General features: G+C 33.8%; 2 protein-coding genes, 1 long non-coding RNA gene and 1 pseudogene across 3 annotated transcripts; 2 read left to right on the top strand and 2 right to left on the bottom strand.

Annotated features, from left to right (window-relative positions):
* Window positions 1-3,890: 3,890 nt before the first annotated feature.
* LOC149400518 (uncharacterized) lies at window positions 3,891-7,519 on the bottom strand. The gene is made up of 3 exons (XR_016296622.1): window positions 7,413-7,519; window positions 7,183-7,264; window positions 3,891-3,921 (listed from the first exon to the last, which is right to left on the bottom strand). It is a non-coding gene; the product is annotated as an uncharacterized LOC149400518 (long non-coding RNA).
* LOC149400517 (spindle/kinetochore-associated-like protein) lies at window positions 5,795-8,447 on the top strand. Its single transcript, XM_089612931.1, has 9 exons — window positions 5,795-5,988; window positions 6,049-6,173; window positions 6,648-6,760; window positions 6,827-6,905; window positions 7,164-7,231; window positions 7,489-7,594; window positions 7,694-7,723; window positions 7,844-7,957; window positions 8,075-8,447. Exons 1-9 carry the CDS (start codon window positions 5,892-5,894, stop codon window positions 8,150-8,152), a joined length of 810 nt encoding a protein of 269 aa, XP_089469057.1. The 5' UTR covers window positions 5,795-5,891; the 3' UTR covers window positions 8,153-8,447.
* Window positions 8,448-9,049: 602 nt separating this feature from the next.
* LOC149400516 (14 kDa proline-rich protein DC2.15 pseudogene) lies at window positions 9,050-9,755 on the top strand (annotated as a pseudogene).
* Window positions 9,756-10,767: 1,012 nt separating this feature from the next.
* LOC149400515 (putative lipid-binding protein At4g00165) lies at window positions 10,768-11,618 on the bottom strand. Its single transcript, XM_089611050.1, has one exon. The coding sequence runs from the start codon at window positions 11,462-11,464 to the stop codon at window positions 11,021-11,023; it is 444 nt and encodes a 147-aa protein (XP_089467176.1). The 5' UTR covers window positions 11,465-11,618; the 3' UTR covers window positions 10,768-11,020.
* Window positions 11,619-16,497: the final 4,879 nt, after the last annotated feature.

Below are 16,497 nucleotides of genomic sequence, written 5' to 3'. Positions count from 1 at the left end.
TCAAGAGCTGAGAGATAATTCAGAGAAAGATTGAATTGAGAATTCAAAAAAATTCAATTTAAAGTAAAGAATGATGAAATAAAAAAATTTATGAAATAGTCGATGACTACTTTAATTAAAAATTATAATATAATTTTCTATTAAATAAATTGTTAAATTCATGTCCGTCTCTATTTTATGAAACATGCAATTTGTTTTAATTTGAATTATTTTCTTAATTTTTAGATACTTCAACTTGAATTTTAATATAAGATATTTAAATAGACAATATACCTAACTCCCTAGAAAAGATTTTATCCTTAGATTAAATTATAGTGAATAATATAGTCAAACAACTTTGCTATCAACTGTTATTCCAAATGGTTTCCTCCAAAAAAAAAAAAAAAAAAAAAAAAAAAAAAAAACTGTTAACTATATGCATGTGTTTGAATTCGAAAAGAGTTGTATTCTATTTTTATAATTATATTTAAAGGCTTCTCATATATAAAATTGATTCAATGTATATGTGAATGTTAAGCCAACTCATAGGGTGGTAAATTAGGTACACATCATTCTCCTAGAAACTGAGACAAGAATTCAACAATTTCGAGAGTGTCTCCGAAACAAGGAAAGCAAGCATGTAAATATCCATCTCGATTTCAAAATCCCAATAAAGCAAACTAGCATCATAGAAAAACCAATATTTTCGTGTTTTGTAACAAAATTTATGAAAAAACAAAAACAAAACAAACATCCTATAATTAAAAGGCGGTCGATCTTCATGAATGGCGATAAATCCGTAAATGTAACTTTTCCCAATGTGATCGTAGGGCTAAGTTCGCACTTCGATTATATCCCCGCCCGACATCTTTTTCCTTTTTTTATTCCTCGTTACATTTTTTTTCCTTCCCATAATAAGGTGAAAAAATATAAATCGGAGTTGACATCAATATTAAATGGTCACGAAAACTTCAACGGAAAGTAAAAACTTCAAAAGTTCATTCTCTTAGAAATAGAAACATAGGAGGATTTATAGAGACATATATTAAAAGAAAATATGCTAATTAGTTATCGTACATTATTATGAGTTTTGAGAGTGATTAGTTACTTTTTGAGGAACAACTAAATTTATAGCCGAAATATCATATTAATTAAAATAATAGCAAATAACACTAGATTCACAATTCACCTTTTCTAACTTATGATGACAGATGATAATCTTATTAACGAAAACAATAACAGTTAATTTTATAAACAAAATCAATAATAACAATTAGTTAATTAAGAAAACCATAACAATAATTAAACTTATTAAGAAAAACAATAACAACAATTAATCTTATTTACGAAAACCAACATCACTTAATCTAAATAACTATTATCTTTAATGACCGTTGACTCATTCAAAAAATAATTACAAATTTTTTATTCGAACAAAAATGAAAAATCTCAAAAATAATACTCAGATTCTCAGTTTATCTCAAAACCCTTGACCATACGTAAAACTCATTCCCGAAATTGCATTGTGAGAAAGAATTAATAAATTTCCCTATGCCCACCCATGGAGCTCCTATGCCAGGCCACCTGTCGGTAAATAATCAGTTGGTTCTGATGCATCTTCATCGTCATTGCTGCTTCTATCGCCAATGTCTTCACCATCGCCGCCATCCTCAAGCGTTGTGAGCTTCAAGTCTCTGTCTCCAATGCCTCTTTATCATAATTCTCCTTTTCTTCTCGCCCTTTGGAACTCAAAATAGTGGCGGCGCCACCGTCCTTTACGGACGTGTCCGAATTGCCGCCGTCTACGATGAAACTAAATTTACCGCAAAAAATCTCTCCTACTCTGACTCGCCGCTCTAGCAAGAGAAGCGCAACCCGACGGTGCTTCATTCGTTGCTCCATGGTTGCGTCGACAATATTCTGTTGGCGTTAACGTGGCGGCGTACGAGGTGTGTCGGAGATTCTTCTCTTGCCAATATTTTTCCCATCGTAAAAAACTATCGCGAAATAATTTTGTCTCGTACTTGAACAAGCCATAATTAGGGTTTTGGATTGAAACATCGACGACGAGAGTGAGATTGAAGGAATTGGCTATGAGAGTGAGACTGAAGAAATCATGAGAGTGACGGGCTATTTGATTTTGTAATTGTGAAAATAGGTTTCTAAAAATAAAACCGGGGTTGGGTAGTTTTATTAAAGGGTATAATTAGAATATTGTTTTATTGATTGCTGAAATAAGATATTTTCTTAAATAAACAAATGATTGGCTACAATTTTAAAGGAAGGTGGGCAGTTTGAGCTAGATATTTAGTCCGCCCATATACCACTTCAATACTCCCCCTCAAACGTCGGATGACGAGACCGAATAACAATCCTTCTCACACTTTTCGTGGCTCGGGCCAAATTCAAGTTGTGTGAATGTACAATGCTCTGATACTATGTTAAATTCCATCTTAAAACCAATTGATGTCAAGTGGAGAGCTCCAACCGATATATAAACACATGTCCATTCACATACAAAATCAATGTGTGACTATCTCACTTCAATCAAATTAATCTATGATTTGGTATGTTAATGCTTCTTAGCAATCAACTTCAAATTTTCATATGTCCTTAAAGTGACGATTGACTTTAGGGAAACATTGTTTGGCTAGCGAAGTCTCCTAGGTCCTACCCTACTTGACTGGTTTGGAGAACATGCAACTTTTGTGTAGGAAACAATTCGGCACATACTTTTGGTTGACATTTTTGCATCAGAAACTTGTAGAGAACTATACAAATTTGTGCATCGTCATCCATCACATGTATGTAGAAATCACGAAGATATCAATAGTCAACATAATGTTCTTTTATCAATCTTTATTTGGAAAAAAAAAAAAAACATACAAACCTACTTGTAGTGGCGGATTAACGAAGGCCCATGAGAGTTGTCTGGTCGAAGTATACTATATACAACATCCTATTTGTCATGTTTTTTTAAGTTTAAATTAAATAAATACACTATAAATTAAAATATGTGTTCATTTCTTCAACGTTTTCAATGTCAGTTCATTTTATTCAATAACTTAATAAAAAAAATCTGACAAACTAAGCCATTTAAAAATTAGAATAAAAAACTAGTTAAAATCTCAAAACATAAAGTGACATTTCGTGTATTTTTCCTCCAATGTAAGATAAGAGTTTGTGTGGCTTCGGCGGTGGATAGTAGAACGAATTTGGAGATTGACTAGCTTATGCTATGGAGAATACGAAGAGAGCAACTTTACAATCAACGGCAATGATTTGTTTAGTCGATTTGGAGTCAACATAAACTAGTTTGGGAAAATAAAAACTTAATTGTCAACAACGTGGTCACCATGCAGAGAGAAATCCTAATGAAGTGAAGTTTGGCTTGGGACGAGAATGCAAGAATGTTGCTGATGTCATGGCCGTTGATTGAAGATACAGTTTAATGGTCTCACAAGCGACGAATATGCTAAATATTAATGTCGACAAGGAGAGAATTCTAGTTCAGAGGACTTTGACTCGGGATGGAAGTACAGGAATGTCACTGATGTTGTTGTAGCTGATTGAATGAGCGACTTAATGGTCTCAGAAATGTGTGTTTTTATTAGGGGTGGCAATTTTGTGTTCGTGTCGTAATCGTGTCGTGTTAATCGTGTTTGTATAAATAATTGTTAGAACCAAATCCTACCATTTATTAATCGTGTTTGAAATCTAGATCCAAATCCGACTGTTTATTCTTTTTTACAGATCCATAACCATTTAAATTAAACCGTTTAATAGTCGTATTAAATGTGTATTTAACCGTGTTTAGACGTTCGAACTCAATTAATTGTGATATAATTATAAAAAAACATAACAGTCATAAGATCAGAATTGTCCTCTTTCTTTTTGTACACTGTTTGTTCAACTGATTTAGAATCACAATCCATTTATAGCCTGTAAAAAAAAAAAAAAAAATACTTACACAAAAAACAAACACACTTTAAACTCAAGCCAAAATAAGTTCAACAATACCGAAAATCAAAAGTTCAACAAGTACATAATCAATACCCAAATTCACATTCACATATTCAACAAATACTACGAGTGACTCTCTAACCAATACTCATACGATTTAAAGAAATTGAATAAGATACGTTATAATGAGATTATAGTTATTGTGACTGTCAATTATAAATTATGATTTTTCAATATGAATTTAATTGAATTGAAATCAAACAAAATTGAATATGATACGTTATTATGAGACGATAGTTATTGTGATTGTGAATTGAATTGAATTAAAATCACATAAAATTGAATATGATACGTTATTATGAGGTGATAGTTATTGTGATTGTAAATTGTAATTGTTCGATATGAATTGAATTGAAATAAAATAAAATTGAATGTGATACGGTATTATGAGACTATAGTTATTATGACTGTCAATTTCAAATTGTGATTTTTCATTATAAATTTAATTGAAATCCAATAAAATTGAATATGATACGTTATTATGAGATGATAGTTATTGTGATTGTGAATGAAAATTGTTCGATATGAATTGAAATAAAACAAAATTGAATATGATACGTTATTATGAGACTATAGTAATTGTGATTGTTCGAAATGAATTGAGATTCTTATTGCTCCCATTAAGTCAATTGGTATACTATTGACTATATGTTATCATACGTAAATTGATATTTACACGAATATACTTTATTTATTACATCATGTTTTCTAATATCAATTTTATGTTTATAGTTATAAATTTATAATTTTACATATATAATATTAATCGTGTTTAAATGGATCGTAATCGTGCTATTACTCGTAATCGTGTTAATTGGATCATATTCGTACGGATCGTAATCGTATTTCGTGTCGACTATTTATTAATCGTGTTAATCATATTCACGGATAGATTGAGATTTATATCGTACATATTAACTAGTAGATTTTAAACATTTGAGTATCGTATCTTAAACATTTAATTAATTAATAATAAACAATCACTCGTAAAACTGAAAATATACATGATAAAAAAAAGACAGTGTAGCGAAATAGCCAAAATGAAACTATAAAATTTGTTTTTAGCTCATGTTTCACAACTTTTAGGGAAATATCCAATAGACTTATGTGGCAATAATTAAGGTCTGATTTACCCTTATTTAATAACAAATTCGTCACTTTCTCTCTCTTACTTTTTTCCTACACTTTTTTTTTACATAAAAACTTCAAAAAACCATATGTATCTCATATGAACTCGAAATTGAGTGATTCCAAATCCTACGGATTCGTGACGCCGAGATCTTCAAAAATAGATCCATTGTGTTTGATGAAAAATCATGTTTAATACCATAGATGTAGAAAAATCACGTTACTACCTTAAATATGGAAATAACTGGAAATTTTTGAAATTATCAAAAAATAAATGGAAACGTAACTATGATGCATTAAACATAATTTTTCATCAAACACAATGGTTCTATTTTTGAAGAACTCGACGCCACGAATTTGTAGGATCTGAAATCACTCAATTTCGAGTTCGTATGAGAAAGATACAAATTTTTGAAGTTTTGATGCAAAAAAAATTATTTGAAAAAAAATAGGAGAAAGTGACGAATTTGTTAATAAATAAGGGCAAATCAGACCTTAATTATTGCCACATAAGCCATTTGGCTATATCCCTACAAATTGTCAAACATAGGCTAAATACAAAATCACATGTTGAAGTGGCCTGGTTACTTGCAAATCTAAAAAAAAAATGAAATATATATAGTTTTGTGATTTTAAACACTAGTGGGTAACTTTGGAATTGAAAAAGTCGTTCGGGTATATTTCAAAATTTTCTGAACGAATTCGCTCGAAGCATAGTGTCACAAAATTTTCCCGCCCAAAACTTAGAGAGAGAGAGAGCCATGGATGCGAAGACAGCAGGGGATACGTTGAATTCTCTGGTGTCGGGATTCAACGGGCGAATCGCTGAGCTTCAAGAGCTCGTAATCGCGCGAAACAGTGAGTGATTTCGAAACCGATTGTTCCGTTTTGATGATTTGAATAACCGTCGCATCGCAGTGTATTCGGCGAGAAGCGTCACCGATTTGTCAGCAGTCGACGCCGCACTGAAGGCCATGGAGCTTCAGCTTCAGGGAATTAAGGACCGACTTCGCGAAGATGCCCTAGCCATTCCCAAAGCTAAAGTAATTTTTTTCCCTCTTTACAATTTCATTTTTGGCGTCTCTTAGGGTATTTTTTAAAACACAGAAATTCGACGGAAAATGTGAGCGGAAATCAAAATTCGTTTTGGAAATTAAGAAAATTATAGGGGAAAGAGAACATATTTTCATTACATATTAGTGTGCCTGGCTAGATTCGATATCTGCTAATTTGCTTGTATTTTCAGTTCCCAATATATATCTTTCAAACCTCAAATTCTCTTTCCCCTTAATTTCCTCCAAACAACTGAAGGAAAATACAAAGGATTCTCATTTCCCCCCTTTCAGATTTTCCTCGTTCCAAGAATATTGAGTTAAAGTTTTGATTGGGTCAAAATGTCCAAGAGTTTTATTTCAGTAAATTGTGACTAAAGATTCAATCTTTTCCATCTGAGCATATAACGATGAGGTGAAAACAACTCTCAAGTGATAAGGATTTGGGTGTGACTTTCATTGCAGAGACTTATCGATGCTTCACTACAACAGCAGAAGAAACTGCAGAACATGGCAGCTTATGTAGCCTCTCATGTTCCAGTGCGACCATCCGTGCCGAATATAGAGACTAATAAGTGGTACTGAATCGTAATTTCCCAAGTTAACTAGAAATTTGAGAATTTACAGCCGCTGTTTGGTTCCAGGTCAGAGCCCGAAGCCCCTGATCAGGTTCCTAATTTTGGGTCCTTGAAGCTCAGCGATGAGCCTGCTCCGCTGCCCAAGGTATGAAGTTTGTGTGCCTGTTGATTTTAAAGATTGTTGAAATAAAATTTCCCTGAAAATCTAGGAGACTTAAATGGAAATTTTGATTAGTGTTGAAGTAAATTCTGTGAGGATTTGTGGTTCGACTACTAAAAATAAAACATTTTTTGTTTGGAAAATGACAGCTTATGTGAGGAATTAAAGAATTATTGTTTGTTGTATGTTGTTTGTAGTTTTGTTCTCTTAGAATATCAAATTTTCTCTGATTGACGATTTCAGGAGAGAAAGGGTCGTTCACCTCCACCATTGTGGTATATAACTGTTGAAGAACTTGATTCTCTATCCTCGTGAGTTTCGTCACTTTTTAAGACTTACATTATCTGCAAGAGAGCAACGATTATAGCAAATTTTCTCTGAAACATCAAATATCATTAATTAATTAAACCAATGACCGGGTGCACGAATATAGCGTAAGTCTAGCATCCGCATGTACATTGATATGTTGATAAAAAGAATGAAGGGTCTGACCTTGTATGCAATACGATGAATATCAATTGCTCGTTGGTTTGTTCATTCTATAACTCTTTGTCTTTGGCGATTGTAGATACATGAGGGGTAGACTTACGCTTGAAAAGGTCAACGCAGCTATCAATGATATGGCAGCATATGCCGAAGCAAATGCGCAGATATTAGCTTCTCCGAAGAAGAAGGTTCTGCTCAATAATTTTATTTATATATTTTCTTATTTTATCCTGGTTTTGAGCTACCATACAATTTGACCTTGACTAATTTTATTGATATTTATGCAGTTAGCAGAAAATCTATGGGAGAAGTCCCTGGTAAGTAAGCCTAAATCGCTCATTTTATGTCATTGTTGAGAGGAAAAAACTTAACTTGTTAAGCCAACATAATGGCTCTCTTAAAAGTCATCCAATTACTCTAAAACTCAAATAATGCAGGAACTGAGAGAAATTGCATCTTCAGAAGCTGTGAAAGGAAAACATTTCTTTGTTGAAAGTGACGTAAAAGGACCAGCATTAAAGCTTGACCACACTGGAAAAGCAATACTGACCGTAAGCTTGTGCATAACAGGGTTTCAATTTAAGTCACATCTTTCTAAAAGAAAATAGAAGGATTTTAAACGACATACTTTTTCTGGTTATGAATTTATTTTATTTTATGTGATATAGGTCCTTCGACATCTTGGCCGCATAAGCGAATCACGAATTGGTCATAATCGCGTAATTATTCTTATGAAGCCTCAGTGATGACCATAAGCTTATCGATGATGAGGTATGCTTTAATCAATGGCTTCTTTTCGCTAGAAAGAGATTACAAGTTGTTACTTGGCATTTTATCTTCTTATGATGTGGACCACAATGAGACTTGGGAATGTATAGAAAGGTGGACACTTTGCCTATAAAATTTATTTTGGAAGGCTCTTAGAAAAATGTTAGTTCACTTGGATCTTTATATAAAGAAAATCTCACCCATGCGTGACAGTTTGGAGGTTTTGGCATAAGCCAAGAGTTAAAAATGCGATTAGAACGATATCATGATAATTTGAGAATTTACTTATGTAGGATATAGCTATGCCAACTTCGAGAAGTAAAATCTATCACGCTAATCCTCTTGTTCTTGAAAGTTATTAACCTGCCAACTCAGAAAGGTTGTATAACTTGCTTTCTTGAAAGAGGGTTATTCAGGAGACTCTTACTTGATCAAGATACAGAGCAAAGTTTGCTTGATTGATTTTAAATGCATTTGAATAATGCACAACTACTACTTTGCTAAATCACAAACTTGCAAGCCATCAGACCAACGAAGCAGAAGAAGCACAGCCAAACATTGCATATGAAAGTGACAACCAACACGTTAGCTGTGAGTGTCTAAGCCCAGAAAATGACCCAAAAGATGAGCAATGCCATTTTGGACATGACTGGTCTTTTTTTCACTCTTGCTGGCAAGTGCAACTTAAACATGTAGGATTGAGTCCTACAAACATGCATTATTACTCAACTTGGACCCCCCTAATTAGTGAAGGAAATTGATCTTACACAAATCCTTCACATGGGTCTTCTCTTGCATCAATTCCATTTCCAATACAATAGTAGAAACAAACAAAACAAAACAAAAAAATCTCCTATATATATACACACCAACCCAACATATTTTTTTAAATCATTCACATAAACACCATGGCTTCCAACTCCAAATCCGCTTTAACCACTGCCCTTATGCTATGCCTCGTCATAGTGTTCTTCACTCTAGTCAGCGCAAGCTCTTGCCCACCGAAAACCCCGGCTAAGCCCGCGCCAGTGACTCCTAAGCCCGCCCCGGCGACCCCTAAGCCCAGCCCATCTTTCAAGTGCCCAAAGGACACTCTTAAATTCGGGGTATGTGCAGACGTGTTGAAGGGCCTAGTCCACGTGGTTGTGGGGGCTCCGTTGGGGTCGCCTTGCTGTGACCTCATCAAAGACCTTACTGCCGCTGAAGCCGCCGTTTGCCTTTGTACTGCCGTTAAGGCCAATGTGATGGGCGTGAGTCTCAACGCCCCGGTTTGCATCAACTTGCTCTTCAACAAGTGTGGAAAGAAACTACCAAAGGACTTCCATTGCTCATAAGCTCATTTCTCTTTAATTTTAATGATTATGATCTGTCTATCTATCTAGCCACCACTACTATTGTCTTTGATGGTTCAGTCTTAGTTTGTTTCTGCTGCAAGTTGGTTTATTATTATTATTATTATTTTCATATTTTGTTTGAGATCACATTAAGACTTGCTTGTTGATGTGTCTAATATTCTATATTGCCATTTCTTGTTGTGCTGTTTGGTTAGAAATAAAATTCGTCTCTTTTGTTTTGGTACAATTGTGTTCCTTCTAATGGAGATAAAGTGTAATAGTCCAACATAAATGAATGCACTACGTTTTACTTGCAAGTTGCAAGTAAGCCTGTAAGAAAAAACCCCGTAATGATCGCAGTGAATCAATTAATTCTACCAAACTAAATCATTCGAGATTAGAGACCAAAGAATCAATATTTTAGATCTTAATAATTTAATTTTGCTTCAAACCAGACAACCGTTATATATTTTATATTTTTGCCACCTTGAGCTGTTGGAGTTTATTCCGTAAATGTTTGTAGTTGACATTAAGACAAGCTGAATTCATATTATTTATAATGAGGCACTGTAGCTATCGAAGTCAATTTTAAACTTGATTTTAAAGATTTAGCCAACGTTTCGCTTATTTTGGTAAATTTGTCATTTACCAACATAACGTATAGAAAAATTAGAAGATTAATGTTTTAACTTTGAATTCAAGTACTCAGGTAGTAAAAATTGATGGCATCATGGTGAAAACTTTTTTTTTTTTAATCATTATTGTTTTATAGTTCTTGCACACTCGAACTCATCGCTTAATTGTAGGGGAGTTTTTCACTGAGCGTGTTAATCCCTATTTTGTGCAGAGCTCAGCATTTCAATTCGCCGGGATATATTATACTTAAATTTGATTCTATTTGCGTTAGGTTTTGATTAAGGTCTTTATTAATCTGGTTCGGTATTAGATTCTACAATGTAAAAGATTCAGTTCGGTTTAAAATTCTATAATTATAATATAATAAAAAAATGAACCGAACCAAAATAACTTGTAATAATCGTTGCAACGCAACGCTACATCTAGATGCGTAAATTTATCCAATCAGACTGAAAATAAAATATAATAAAATAGAACCACGATGATTCTTCTATTGACTACCAATTTTGTTTTATTTTTTTTAGCTAGTATAGTTTTATAATCAGCACACAATAGTGATAATGATCTGCCTTAAATCAGGAGACAAGATTATCTGGTTGCTTCTCACCCCATACCCCCCAAGATCATGAACTATATGTATTAAAAAAACGAAAACAAAAAACCGATAAGAGCAAATAAAAACCAATCTCACCCATTGCTACAGAGCTGAAGGAATCATAGAAGCACGTCCCTCTAAAAAAACATGTGTACACTTAAAACCTTACGCAAACCATAACGTCCTTAACAAATTACAATACCAAGAGTAAAAACAAAATGCGCGCACACACACACACACAAACAAAATAAATCTAAAGAAGTAGACGAAATTTTTCGTAATCAAGCACAAGAAAAGCTGTCGGGAATTTTCTTTCCACACCCATTGACGAGGAGGCTGAGAGCGATAGGCGTGTCGAGGGTCACGAGCCCCGCGAGGCTGGCCTTGACCACGCTGCACATGCACAAAGCTGCCTCCAAATCGGCTAAGCCCTTCACCACCGTACAACACTCCTCGCTCGGCTTAGTTCCCACGACCTCGGTCACGAGCCCTAGCCAGCTTCCACAAGCCCCGAGCTTGACCGTGTCTTTCGGACACTTGTTGTTGTTGGTGCTCTCGCTACGGCTTCCTTGCTTGGCGGGCCCCGGAACAACGGCCGGGAGTGAATGAGCGCCGCTACTTCCTCGCTTAGGTGGCAATGTGGCCTTCCTCGATGACGTCACGCAAGTGAAGAGCATTAGGTTGAGTATGAGGATGAGAATTAGGGTGACATTGCTAGTACTCATTGTTGCTTTATTTGTGAAAGATTGAAGTTTGGAATATATGTGTCTTGAGTGTTTATGGTGAGGATATATGGTGTGTGATAAAAAGGAAGATGTGATGTTATAGACTATAGTAGTGTGGCTGAGATTTATTTATGGAGGATTTTTGTTATGTTGATGCAAATCATGCAATGACATTGGGAAAACTTGAGAGCCAGCTATGGAAGGATTGTTTTCTTATGAGGCCATATTTTGTCTTTTTTACAAAGGTTAAAAGTGTCCACCGCATTACACTGGCCCATAGTTGAAAAATTTGATAGAAAGTTGATGGTTAGTTGTACACGCTTTCGTCCTTTCAAAATAGGTAATAGCTCCATAACACGAACTTCCAGTGTGAAATATGCCCACTTCTAGTTGTGGAAAAAATTCCAAAGCCATGATACTTGTTTTGTGCTTTAAAATTTCGTAGTTTAAATGACATTTTATTTTTATTTGGACGATTTTGTTGCAAATTTTTAGCAAAATGTTCATTTAATTTACAACATAAAAAATATCACTGTGAGTAGAAATTGCAATGTTTGAAATTTCGTAAGAAATTCGGAAATTCGATCGGCAATCGAAGAGTTTATTTTCTTTTCTTTGAAAATGTCCTTAACAATTGATTCGTGTGATTTGTAATAAATGATTTGAGATTTGGAGTTTTTCAAATAATAGTTTCAGTGCAAAACTATAAATGCATTTTGGTAGTCTCATTTTTGGCGTAGGAAAAACTCTCATAAGTTTTCAATAATTTGTTAAACTAATCCATAATTTATAATTTGTTTGATTTATAGTAATCAGTTTTATTAATAGATTGAACTACTCATTTAATGTTTTTTTTTCTCATACGTACTATATTGTTGGAATATTGATTTTTTTTTAATTATCAATAAACAGTTTCTTTCGTCGACAACAATATGTCAAATTTCTCTACATTTTATCTGGCAGCTTAATCAACATTTCTTTGAAATCAAACGCAGTTGAAACATTGGTGATAAACTACATAATTTCAAACCGTGGTTTGTATCGAGAAACTATTTTTAGACAACCGGCGTATAGAAAATATATGCAGGAAATGAGATATCTTCAGAATAAAAATGAGAGCCGAGCTATTATAAGAAAATAGATTGAAAATGGAAGTTAACCCGAGTAATTTACATATGATAAAGTACTATAGCGATATGAATAGAGATCTCTTGGGTCAGGCCGAGCTATTGTGCTAAATTAGTGGGCCAACCGAAAGCCCACATATCCAACCCGTAAATTAGCTATATTTTGGTAAGTTTTGTTCTTAAAAATAAATGCAACCAAGTCTTCTTCTCATTTAGAGCTATTCAAATATCTACCTGACTTTAAAATAAAATAAAAAAACATTCTAACTTCTTCCTGGTTCCGTCACGTTAACTCTAATAGTTTCTATCCGAAGGTAAATATTATGGCATGTGATGTGGTTCATTTTGTGTGTGACGCATCTAAATTTGAAAATAGAATTAAGTTGCGAAACTCGAGGGTCCGAGTAGAAAGCTACAGCACAGCCTTGGAGAAGGGTTAAAAAAACTTGAGGGTCAAGAAAATAAATATAATATTCCCTTTTTTTTTCCTTCCTGAAAAGCTCGAAATTCATCATATGTTATAAATACATAAACATAGTAACACATAATTCTACGATACCACAATACAGTTCTGTATGACCTCAAATTAAATTAAGAAGCGATGGGTGCTGTGAAATATATAGCGATCTTCGTTGTGGGAGCTCTATTTGGTTCTTGTCCACGTCACTGCTCCCACTGCCACTGCCACTGCCGAGGAAGAAACCCCGCACCACGTGTCACCGATCACAAACCCGACGACCCGCATCCAATCCCGCGCGAGAACTCCAATGCCAAAGATTGATCTGTTAACTTTTTGCTCTTTTCTTTCATCATCTCTTTAAAGTCTGTGGTGGAAAAAAAATTAATGTACGATTATTTTTCGTTGATGTGTGCGTAACTAATTGTATGATATGCTCGATTTCATCATAGTCGATTGGATGAGAACATGATGAGGAAAGGCCTAACGAGTGGTCCTCCTTGCTTTTTCTCATAAATTCAAAAGCTTGATGATGGAAAAATAAAATATATTTTTGGTTTAGCATAGTAATTATTAGCGGTAGTTTAATCTTTAGTTAATTATTATCTTCCCTATTTATATTCATCCATGATAGTATTATTGGACATGAAATTCATAATATAACCCTAATAGTATTCAATCTCTTTTTCGTTTCTCTCTCGATCTTCTTTCTCTTTTGGAAAGTTATTATGGTATCAGAGCCTTCAAATCAAAATTTCGCATTCGTTCGCCATTAGATCCTCACAAAATTTTAACATAATGTTCATGACACATACTCGTCTATTCTGAACGGTGGAGATGATGTTCTGAGTAAATGAAATTAGTATGTCTGAGTGAAGAGATGAATTACAAATTTATTTTCGTAACAGCTCCGACTGCAATGCCGAAATTAAGTTTACACCTTTGTCAACCGTTGGATCGTCACGAAGTTTGGAAAAAATATTCGTGACAATCAAATGTAATTTTTGAATGGTGAGATTAGAGTTTTGAGCTTTTTAAGTATGTTTGTAGGATGAAAAATGGAGCTGAGAATTTGGTTTTGCAATTTGAGGCTGTTTGACTATTTGGTGATTTCAAATTTGGGTATTTGAGGATTTCATAATGGGTATTTGTTTCTTTTGTATTGAATATTTTGCAGTGGGTTGTTTTATATTTTGTATTGGGTTGTTCTTTGTGTTACTTGTTTGGATATTTGTATTGGTTATTTTGGTATTTTATTTGGGGTTCTCGTATTAGTTGTTTGATTGGTTTTGGAGATTCACATTGGTTGTTTTAGAGATTTCGCGTTGATGCATTGATTGTTTAGAGATTTTGCGTTGGTTTTGGAGATTCACATTGGTTGTTTAGAGATTTCCCGCATTGATTGCTTTGAGATTTCACAATGGTTGAAGATTCACATTGGTTGTTTAGAGATATCCCGCATTGATTGCTTGGAGATCTCACGACATGAGTTTGTAAGACAACAAAGAAAAACAAGCGAAATCGCAAAATATCCAAATGCGAATCTCCAAAACCAATGCGAAATCTCCAAGCAATCAATACGAAAAATCTCCAAACAACCAATGTGAATCTTCAAAACTAATGTGAAATCTCCAAGTAGTGGGATATTTGCATAGTAATTATTAGCATAATATAAGGGTAGTTCAGTCTTTAGCTATTTATGTTCATCTTTGATGTATTATTGAAAAAGCAATTCACAAAGTAACCCTAATAATATTCAGCCACTTTTTCGTTTCTCTCTCAATTCATTTTCTCTTTTACAAGTTTATCATAATTAAAGTGCGAGTACGTTAGACACTTGTAACTCGATTGGTGAAACACTATCTTTATAAAAAAAAAATATTTTCTGTTAATGTCGGTAAAAAAAACTATTTTGTTGCGAATGAACAAGATATTGAAGGGAATCATAATTTTTTATACATGCATTTTTCTACATAAAAATGGAATTATTTGTTTCAATAGAAGCAGAAGTGATGTGGATTATTGAATAATCAAAGTCGATTTTCTTTACAGAAAGAAGATATCAATAATCTTCTATGAAATGGGGTCACGGGCATGAGAATGAACAAGATTGAGCGAGATTTATACATAAGAGATTTTCTTGCCATGAACTAGTGAAAGCCATGAGAATGAAACTGTTGTCATGCCATTTAGGGCCATATGGTAAAAAGTGGTGGGAAGCTTGTATGGCTTTGAGTCACTTAAACTGATACATCACTTTTCAATTGCCACGTGTCTTTTCAAATGTCATTTTTAGGAAAGCTTCTCGAGATCGCTCAATGACACTTGTTGATCTAAATTTTTCATTCAAATGTGCTCAAGAAAACACATAACGAACATGGATTGTCCCTATTATGAGAGAGTCTTCACTCTACTTCGTCGAGGAAGATTTTTTCAGTTTTTCATCCAATACCAAAATTAGGAGCTATATGGCACATAAGGTCTTCCCCGGCCCCAACACTTTATACTAACCATGTTTAGTGAGGTTGAGATATTTTAACTCGAGTTCGCGTATATAAATATATTTGTATACATATATATATATATATATATATATATATATATATATTATAGTTTATATAGTATAATATGTCCTCAAATTGTTGAGTTTTGTATTCATAATGAAGCTTGAGGAAGCTAGCTAGTGGCCAAATTAAGCTTTGATTTGACGGCACAGATGTCTTATCCTAGAGCAATCTAGACGGCAAGGAGATCTAAGAGAGAGAGAGAGAGAGAGAGAGAGAGAGATAGATGTACTAGAGCTTAGCTTGGTCGTTGCGAAGCAGACGTGAGATCATGTTTTTTTAGCACCCGCGAAGAAAGAAAACAAGAAAAAAAATGGGCTTATAAAGTAAATCTGATCTAGTCGCTTTTAATTTCGTTTAAAATTTAAAAAAAAAAAGTTGGGTAAATTTTAACCACTTAAAATTTTACGAGATTTAAAAGCTATTGTCTCTTCTAAAAGTGCTGCAAAAAATTAGAAAAGTTAGGAAATTAACTTTTAAAATTTTTGGTGATGCCTTTAGAACAAGTCGTTTCTATAAGAAAATTTTCTCTTCTAAAAGATGTCCGCTTCTAAAAATCTATTTTGTAATAGTGGAAAAACTTTATATTTTGTCTTGTCTTACTTAAAGTTAGAGAGAATTGTGTAGAAAAACATTAGGAGTTTTAAGGATTTATCCTAGTTTAGCTATGATATTGTGCATTAGCCCAAATACATGTGTAACTGCTCTTTAAAAAATAAGGGGGCTAGGTAATCTCCAATTTTTGTTCGACAATGATATCGGGATCACGTTGAAATAAGAGGAATTGATCCTCGCAATCGAGAGATCGTTATCGAATTATGTATGATTCATTTTAGTCAAACGTGCAAATTAGTATCTGATATATCTGAGATATACTCGGTTGAT

This window comes from Urtica dioica, chromosome 4 (assembly GCF_054948205.1).
Source record: "Urtica dioica subsp. dioica isolate 48M chromosome 4, U.dioica_male_clone48M_v1_H2, whole genome shotgun sequence".
In the NCBI taxonomy this organism is placed as follows: domain Eukaryota; kingdom Viridiplantae; phylum Streptophyta; class Magnoliopsida; order Rosales; family Urticaceae; genus Urtica; species Urtica dioica.
This window is presented reverse-complemented; position numbering and strand designations above follow the sequence as displayed.

Bases quoted from the DNA above. Each gene is read 5' to 3' on its own strand.
- LOC149400515 (XM_089611050.1), bottom strand. From the start codon at position 11,464: ATGAGTACTAGCAATGTCACCCTAATTCTCATCCTCATACTCAACCTA.
- LOC149400517 (XM_089612931.1), top strand. From the start codon at position 5,892: ATGGATGCGAAGACAGCAGGGGATACGTTGAATTCTCTGGTGTCGGGA. The intron at 7,595-7,693 runs GTTCTGCTCAAT...ATATTTATGCAG, and splicing joins TAGCTTCTCCGAAGAAGAAG to TTAGCAGAAAATCTATGGGA. The intron at 7,958-8,074 runs GTAAGCTTGTGC...TATGTGATATAG, and splicing joins CTGGAAAAGCAATACTGACC to GTCCTTCGACATCTTGGCCG.